Source organism: Nicotiana sylvestris, chromosome 2 (genome assembly GCF_000393655.2).
Source record: "Nicotiana sylvestris chromosome 2, ASM39365v2, whole genome shotgun sequence".
Taxonomy (NCBI): Eukaryota; Viridiplantae; Streptophyta; class Magnoliopsida; order Solanales; family Solanaceae; genus Nicotiana; species Nicotiana sylvestris.
The window spans coordinates 183,719,537-183,728,597 of NC_091058.1; the positions used below are offsets into that span (position 1 = coordinate 183,719,537).

The 9,061-nt window shown below is 39.8% G+C and overlaps 1 protein-coding gene across 1 annotated transcript; it reads left to right on the plus strand.

Moving 5' to 3' along the window:
• The first annotated feature begins 723 nt into the window (after nt 1-723).
• LOC138886042 (uncharacterized) lies at nt 724-8,835 on the plus strand. Its single transcript, XM_070167065.1, has 2 exons — nt 724-972; nt 8,488-8,835. The coding sequence occupies exons 1-2, from the start codon at nt 724-726 to the stop codon at nt 8,833-8,835; spliced, it is 597 nt and encodes a 198-aa protein (XP_070023166.1).
• Nucleotides 8,836-9,061: the final 226 nt, after the last annotated feature.

A 9,061-nucleotide genomic window follows, 5' to 3' on the forward strand; every position in this document is an offset into this window, starting at 1 on the left:
TGAAGGAATAATGGCTTGGGATGCAATCCATCCCGGAATAATAAAAAACGACCAGGACTAAATTCTCGGGGGCTTATGAGTAAAAGTGGTTTTGATAAGTATGCCTATCCCGTGGAGGCACCCCGGTTATCGGAATATACCTTTAGCATCGATGCATTGTGTCGGCAATCGGAAGAATCAAGGATACTAGATGGCCCAGAACTATACAAATCTATCCTTCTCAAAGAAATCCAAGTTTGATGTGCAAGTATCACGTCACGCATGGTCATAAGACCGAGGATTGTAGGCAATTAAGGGAGGAGGTAGCTTGTCTATTGAACGAGGGCCATCTTCGAGAGTTCCTTAGCGATCGAGCCAAGAAACATTTCAGAGATAGAGACGCCAACAGGAAGAACCACAGCATGTCATTTATATGATTGTTGGTGTGGTCAATATTCCACAAGGGCCCGTGTTCAAGCGCACTAAAGTATCGATTACCAGGGAGAAGTGGACCCAGGATTATGTGTCGAGGGCGCCTTATCATTTAACAACGAATAAGAAGAAGGCATTTTTCAACCACACAATGACGCTCTGGTAATTTCTATCTTATTAAATAAAGTTCAAGTTAAGCGTGTTTTAGTGGATCCTGGTAGTTTGGCAAATATCATCCGATCGAGGGTCGTGGAGCAGCTCGGCCTGCAAAATCAAATCATGCACGCAGCTTGGGTCTTAAATGGATTCAACATGGCCAATGAAACAATTAAAGGGGAGATTACTCTACCAGTGAACGTGGCTAGAACCATTCGAGATACCAAGTTCCACATGATCGAGGGTAACATGAGGTTCAATGCCCTGCTCGAAAGGCCCTGGATTCACAACATGAGGGAAGTTCCTTCGACTCTCCACCAAAGGATGAAATTCCTGACATCGGACGATGTGAAAATAGTGGAAGGGGAGCAGCATGCGGCAATGGAAATATTTGCGGTTGACGAGGTAATACCAGTATTGACTTTATGAACTTCGGAGAGGTCGAGCATCAAAGGCAAACAGGAAACCAAATAGCAATCACAGCCACCAGCCTCGACCGAATCGGGAAAGCATGAGATAGAAGACTCCGATGCTACCAAATCAACTGTCGAGGAGCTGGAATAGATTATATTGATTGAGCATCTGCCCGAGTGAAAGGTATACTTGGGAACGGGGTTAACCCCCAAACTCAAGAAAAAGCTTATTCAATTTCTTATCTATAACATAGATTGTTTTTCTTGGTCCCATTCAGACATGACAGGGATCCTGCCGGAGATAACAACACAACGGCTAAGCCTCGACACCAGGTTCAAACCGGTGAAGCAGAAGAGAAGGCCCCAGCTCGAGGTAAAGCATGCATTCATAAAGGACGAGGTAACTAAACTTCTCAAAATAGGGTCTATTCGGGAGGTAAAATACCCCAAATGGTTACCAATGTGGTCGTAGTCCCTAAAAAGGGAACAAACTCAGAATGTGTGTAGATTACAAGTATTTGAACATGCAAGCCATAAAGACTCTTTTCCACTGCCTAACATCGATCGCATGATCGATGCCACGGCCGGCCACGAGATCCTTACCTTTCTCGACGCCTATTCCAGGTACAATCAAATTCAAATTAACCCGAAGTACCAGGAAAAGACCTCATTTATCACCAAGTATGGAACATATTGCTACAATGTAATGCCCTTCAGGCTAAAAAAAGTAGGAGGTACTTACCAACTCCTAGTAAATAAGATGTTCGAAGAACAAATAGGTGAGTTAATGGAAGCTTATATTGATGACATGCTAGTTAAGTCCCTACGCGCATAGGGCCATTTGGCTCATTTGCAAGCAACGTTCGAGATTTTAAGGAAATACAACATGAAACTCAACCTCGAGAAATGTGCTTTCGGGGGTCGGCTCAGGAAAGTTCCTAGGCTTGATGGTGTCAAATAGGGGGATCGAGATCAACCCCGATAAAATCAAGGCCATCGAAGACATCACCGTCGTGGACAGCATAAAAGCTGTGCAAAGGATAACTGGGCGGATAACTGCTTTAGGTCGATTTATCTCGAGGTCATCGGATCAAAGCCGTATATTTTTCTCTTTACTCAAGAAGAAGAACGATTTCACTTGGACCTTGGAGTGCCAACAAGCATTAAAGGAATTAAAGCAATACCTGTCGAGCCTACCATTGCTTCACACCCCGAAGGCAGATGAGAAGTTTTACTTGTACTTGGCAGTGTCAGAAATCATGGTAAGTGGTGTCCTAGTTCGAGAAGACCAAGGTACGCAATTTCCCATTTACTATGTAAGTCGGACCTTAGGGGAGGAAGAAACTAGATATCCACAACTAGAGAAATTAGCACTCGCATTAATAAGCGCCTTTAGAAAGTTAAAACCATACTTTCAATGTCACCCCATATGTGTGTTAACCACTTATCCACTTCGTAATATTTTACACAAATCCGAACTTTTGGGACGATAGGCCAAATGGGTTGTCGAACTCAGTGGGTACGATGTTGAGTATCAACCCCGAACGGCCATCAAGTCTCAGATACTAGCAAAATTCGTGGCCGATTTCACGCCAACCCTCATACCCGAGGTTGAAAAGGAAAGTTTGTTAAAATTAGCATGTTATCGGGGGTATGGACCCTTTTCACAGATGGTGCTTCTAATGTGAAGGGGTCTAGGCTAGGCATCATTTTGAAGCCGCCAACAGGTAGCATTATTAGGCAGTATATCAAAACTTCTAGATTGACTAACAATAAGGCTTAGTACGAGGCCATAATTACAGGTCTCGAGCTAGCAAAGAGCTTGGGGGCAAAAGTCATTGAAGCCAAGTGTGACTCTTTATTGGTGGTGAACCAAGTAAACAAAAGCTTCGAAGTTCAGGAGGATAGAATGCAAAGGTATTTGGACAAGTTACAGGTAACATTGCACCGCTTCAAGGAGTGGACTCTAGATCACGTACCTCGAGAACAAAATAGTGAGATCGATGCAATTGAAAATTTGGGATCGTCAGTCGAAGAAGATGATATTATCTCGGAGACTGTCATCCAATTATCGAGATCTGTGGTCGAGGAGGGTCACACCGAGGTAAATTCTGCAAGCTTGACCTGGGATATGAGGAATAAATATATTTAATATTTAAAGAACAAAAAGCTCCCATTGGACCCTAAAGAGTTAAGATCCCTATGAACCAAAGCCGCCCGATTCACATTGGATGAAGATGGAATGTTATACAGGAGGACTTTCGATGGACCATTGGCAGTATGTTTAGGGTCGGGGGACACCGATTATGTTTTACGAGAGATTAACGAAGGCAATTGTGGCAAGCACTCCGGCGCTGATTCTTTGATTCACAAAATCATTAGAGAAGGGTACCACTGGGATAGCATGGAAAAAGACAATAAGGAGTTTGTTCAAAAAATGTGACAAATGTCAAAGTTTTGCACCGATGATCCATCAGCCCGGAGAGCAACTTCATTCAGTTATATCCCCGTGGCCATTTATGAAATGGGGGATGGATATCATCAACCCTCTACCAACGGCCCCTGGTAAAGCTAAATTCATTTTGTTTATGACTGACTACTTTTCTAAATGGGTGGAAGCACAGGCCTTCGAGAAGGTTAGAGAAAAAGAAGTTATAGACTTCATGATCACATTGTGTGTCGATTCGGGATACCTACTGCAATCGTATGCGATAATGGAAAGCAATTCATCGGCAGCAAGGTAACAAAGTTCCTCGAAGAACACCAAAAAAAGGATCTTATCGATGATGTATCACCCAAGCAAAACGAACAGGCCGAATCAATGTCGTGCCCCCTTTTTTCCCTTTTGACGGGGAAAGTCCGGATTTCAACATTCATGGGGGGTAATAACTTATTTCCTTTTGGGAATTGGGTATTTGAAGAGTCGCCACCTAACGGGTTATGGTGCGTTAGGGCACCTAGAGCGATTAACTCTTGGATTGGTTTGCATTACCAAAGATTAGGGTAAGGGCTCGAAATAACCTTGAGGGGAAGGTGTTAGGCACCCCTCTCGGTCCACAATGGTGGGTTCCGGCTGAACTTATACTTACGAATTAGTCCATTAACAAATAAGTAGTTGAAACAAATAATCACAGATAAAGCATGTTGGACCTTGTATAACCCAAATAACAAGGCAAAGATTTTGAACAAGTTGTATACATATAAAACAAAATTTTAAATAGAAGGGATTTGGGAAAGGAGGGGTCATAGGTTGGCTAGCCTACAGGATCACCCCATACAATGTCTGGTAAACTCTCCTCAATGAGGGGTTACACGTGACATTAGCGCATAGTCATCATATCCCAAATCTACCCCTCCTACCCCTTTAGTGGTTATTAATGCGAGTGTTGGTTAGCGATCTCTATTGCGTGCTGTTACCCGTCCCTTCTTAATGATCCTGGAGGAAATTTAAGACCTCTACCTATAGGTAGTTCTAGAAAGACTCCTAAGGTTTAAAGGAGAAAACACTAAGGTGACAGGCAAGAACAAATAGGACCTTAGCACATAAGACAAGAAAGAAGCAATTAGAGGCTAAAGTTTACCTCCACAAACAATGCACATAAGCAGCACGACTCAAACACAAATAAGGTCCTTTTGTCAAACAGTATCATAAGGCATGATGTCTAAATGAATATCAAGACACAGAAGATAGGCAGTTTATTTATTTTATAAACTCAGAAGTAATGGCCCTAATTAGTTTGCCTACTAATTTCAAGCTTGTTAATCACTAAGTAATAAACATAAAGAGGAGGTTTCTAGTTTATAAGAGTTTATTACCTAAGGCTTGCTTAGGCGTATGATAATGCACAATTGTTACCAGTACCATTAGAGCGATGAAGCAGTTATTTTACCCTAAAAGCGTGTTGTTCTAAGTGTTACAAAATACAGGGATTATTACCAGTTATTTGAAACAGGATAATCAAATGTGAAGCTATTTTTTACATCTTTCGTAAGCAGTAGTTTATTCTAGGTGTGACGGAGCAAGTATGAATGAGATCCTAAAGCATGGTATCTAATATGTATGTATAAATGTAGAGTGATTTACATAAAGAATTCCTAAAGCAGGATTTCTAATATGCGCAACATGATTGCAGAATCTCGTATCGCAGGATTTCTAAATGCATAGAAAGGTTACAGCACTGTATAGTACGTTGCCAAGTGTGCAAGAGTAGTAATCTTTGTTTTAATGCCCTTTATCCTAGAAAAGGATTTTTGAGTGATAGCAAGAATTTCAAAAATGAGATGCTGAAACAGTGTACATGAAAACTAAGAGCATGGTTTCTAATACATGATATGCTTTATACATGTTGGTTCTAAACATTGTTTTATTGCGCATATAGGAAATATAAACCTAAAGCATGGTTTCTACCCCTCGATGTCTATAACATGCATAGCTACCCTCCCATTTTCACTATCCAACCCCAATATATGTTTACAAATTATTACAAGCCAATACTGAATGAATTAGATAAGTAGATAAGAAAAATAAGAAGTTATTCTATAGGGAGCCTACAAATAGGCCCAGATTTCCAAAGCCTCCAATAGCCTCAAATGCCCAAATTCCATAGACATTGTCAGTGTCTAGGTGCGTTAGAGTTCCTTAAGGATCTCAAGGATCTTAGGCAGTGCTCACACCTAGACTTCGTAACCAAATTGAGTAAGTGCAGTGTGGAAGGGCCAACCTCAGTGTGCTAGAGTTTAGAGGGTTCTCAAGAGGATTCCAAGGCAGTACACACATTGGAGGGGGCAGAACCGAATGACTTAGGAGTAGAGTGAGAGTGCTTGACATAGTTTGAAAGGTTTCAGTAGGAAAACAGTATTAAAAAGAGATTTGCTTGAAATAGTTTTATAAAAACACATAGGGAGTTATTAAATAAGACAATTTGAAAAGGGTAAGGTGACTAACAATCAATCAAACCAAATACAGAACAAGAAGAAGTTCATCAGCACTTCAATACATGGAGTCAAACAGGTGCACACATCCACTTAGGGGGTAATGGGGATTTGGGGTAAGCATAGGGCACATAGTAAACATAGATGCACATAGGTACAGAATCAGAGGAGCCTTTAAAAGGGGTCAAGGCTTTTAAAGTATAGCATGAACTGTAGAATTAATACAGAATCAATAGGCTTAAGATAGCCAATTACTTCATCCAGGAAGGTGCATGCTAAGAATTAGAGAAACATAGTCACACTGGGACATACTAGAAGGGGATCCTAAGGGGGTATATAGCATGTAGTAAAGAAGACAGTGAAGTAGACATGCTAATTGTAGGTTGAACAACAAAACCATAGATAGAAGCTTATTAGAAACATGACAAATTGAAGTAACAGGAGAAGCATGTTGTTTTGGGACTTAAATTGAAATTAGAACATACCAGTAAGGGGATAGTACACACAAAGTGAAAGAGAACCTAGTAGTCAGCCGGCTGACTTTAGACAGTAGTAAGTGACACAAAAGAGAGCAGAAAGCTTTTTAGTGTGAAAGAGAGAGTTTTTTAACCAATCTTCGTTTGTTTGTGTTAATGAGAGAGTGTGTATATATAGTAGTTCGAAATTAGGTAAAATAAGGCAAGAATCACAGTAGTATAGTAATTATGGAACCAAGTACTAATCAGAATCAAATCAATGCAAGTATTCCTTTAATTAAGGGGTAATCAACCAACGGTAATGGGCAGAAAATATTTAAGGAAAGAAATCAGGTAGGGCATCAGGTACAAAATAGACAATTAGGGTAAGTACATAAGGGTTCAATTAAGGAAGCGGCTAGTGAAGAATCAGTAAAATACTCAGTTAACCAAATAAGGTAAGAAAACAAAATAAAGTTGTAGCATATGAAAATAATCGAAAATCGGGCACATAGTAAATTAGTGAATCAAGGACTTGAAATCACTGATTTAAGGAGAGTAACATGGGTTCCCATAAATAAGCAAATAAACCAAGTTTAAACAGGAGAATCGAAGGTCTAAATGGAAGTTTTCAAATCAAGCCAAGAAACAGGGAGCTCAGAGTCAATCAAAGAGAGAGTCATGAGTTGATGTTTTAGCATATAAATAGAGTGAGGTAGGAGTAAGCAAACATAGCAAGAAAAGAGGCAAGTATTGACCAGTCAAGATGAACCCCAGCATATCGAGCTGATGTAAGTGAGGCATAAAAACTCAGTAGAAACATATTCGAGGCGAGATAGTCACAGAAACTCAAATAAGAACAGGTCAGCCACAAAATCAAACGAAGAAGCCTAGAAAAAATAGGGCTTTCAACATAGAAGAGTTAAAGATGTAATAAACTCATAGAATCAGTTAAAATAATGCAAGAAGTGGAAGTTTAAACATAAAGAATCAGTTATCCAAAATTTTAAAAAAAGTTCTGAAATCCTAATTTTAGAAGAAGGTGAAAAATACTTGAAATCAACGATTCTTGTAAAAGAGTTCCAAGGACAGTGTAAAACATTAAAGAAACAAACTCAAATCGTCCTAGAGAGATATAGGAAGAAATTAGGGTTTCAGAAGAAATCTATATAGAGATGAAAGACCATGTCTAGAATCCCAAGGATCGTAACAAATACAGCATGATTTTGCTCGAGATCACACTGGAATAGCCAAGAATAGACAAGTGACGAACCCTAGATGCAAGTCGGTGTGGCCCTAGGCCCTTGAAGACCTTAGAGAAAGCAGGCATGGCATGAGAGAAGCCATTGGAGGCTTAGGAGTCGATGAGAGATCACCGGAGAAAATTGGAGAAGAGAGATCGGCGGTTGAAAGGCTAGGGTTTGAGGGTGAGGAGTGGAGATGAGAGAATACATAGGCGGCGGGTTTGGGAGAATGAGTTAGGGTTAGGGGTCGTTTAGAGTTCAAAAAAAGGCAAGAGTTAATACGGGTCGTTGATCTCTCAAATCAAAGGCCATGATTTAATTGGTTCTGGGTCGGGTAGGCGGGTTTAGGGTTTGGGTCGGGTACTTCGATTAGGAATTGGGCTGGGGTTGGGTTAAAATTGAGGAAAAAATTGAAATGCAATCTGGCTATATTTTAAATAGCCAATTTATCCTTATATAATATATAATAAATAGTAAATAATTTCTATAAAATAATTTCATGTACTAAAATGATTTAAAATAGATATTAAACATTTTAAAAGTATATAAGGTTGTTTTGTGCATATAAAACGTAATTGTACCCTAATAAGGCTAGTATTGCAATTATATGCAAATTGGCTTTAAAAATACATAATGCAATAATACAAATGCACTAAAAATATTTTAACAGCATTTTGGCATAAATAAAGGATTTAGATGACTAAATTACCACAACAATAATTTGAGATATAATTATTGGGGATTTTATGAGTAAAATGGGAGGAAAAAATCAATTTAGAATCTTTAAAATTATAGAAAAAATTGTAAAACCTTTTGCATGCTTATATATGCATATATGTATTATTTTGCAAGTATTTATACATATAAAAAATATAGGAAAAAATTGGGTTTCAACAATCGACGAACAAGACCATTATCCAAAACTTAAAGAAAAGGTTGAGCGACGCTAAGGGGAAATGGAGAGAAGTTTTGCCCGAAGTCCTTTGGGCATACCGAGCAACATCAAAGCCCAGCACGGGGGCAACCCCATTCTCTTTAGTATATGGCTCTGAGGCCTTAATCCCAGTTGAGGTCGGGGAACCTAGCACCAGATTTTGGCATGCATTGGAGGAATCAAATCACGAGGCTATGAATACTACCCTTGAACTATTGGATGAGAAACGAGAAGTTCTGCTTGTCTGGATGGCTGCACAGAAGCAAAGAATCGAGAGATATTACAATTGAAGAGCCAACCTTTGCCACTTCAGAGTCGGGGACTTAGTTCTAAGGAAAGTCAACCTCAATACTCGAGACCCAAACGAAGGGAAACTAGGCCCGGATTGGGAAGGACCATATTGGTTCATCGGTGTCAACGGAAAGGGATCTTACAAACTTGGCGCGATGGAAGGAGAATAATTGCCAAACAATTAGAACGTATCACTACTCAAACGATATTACTGGTGAGGTATGA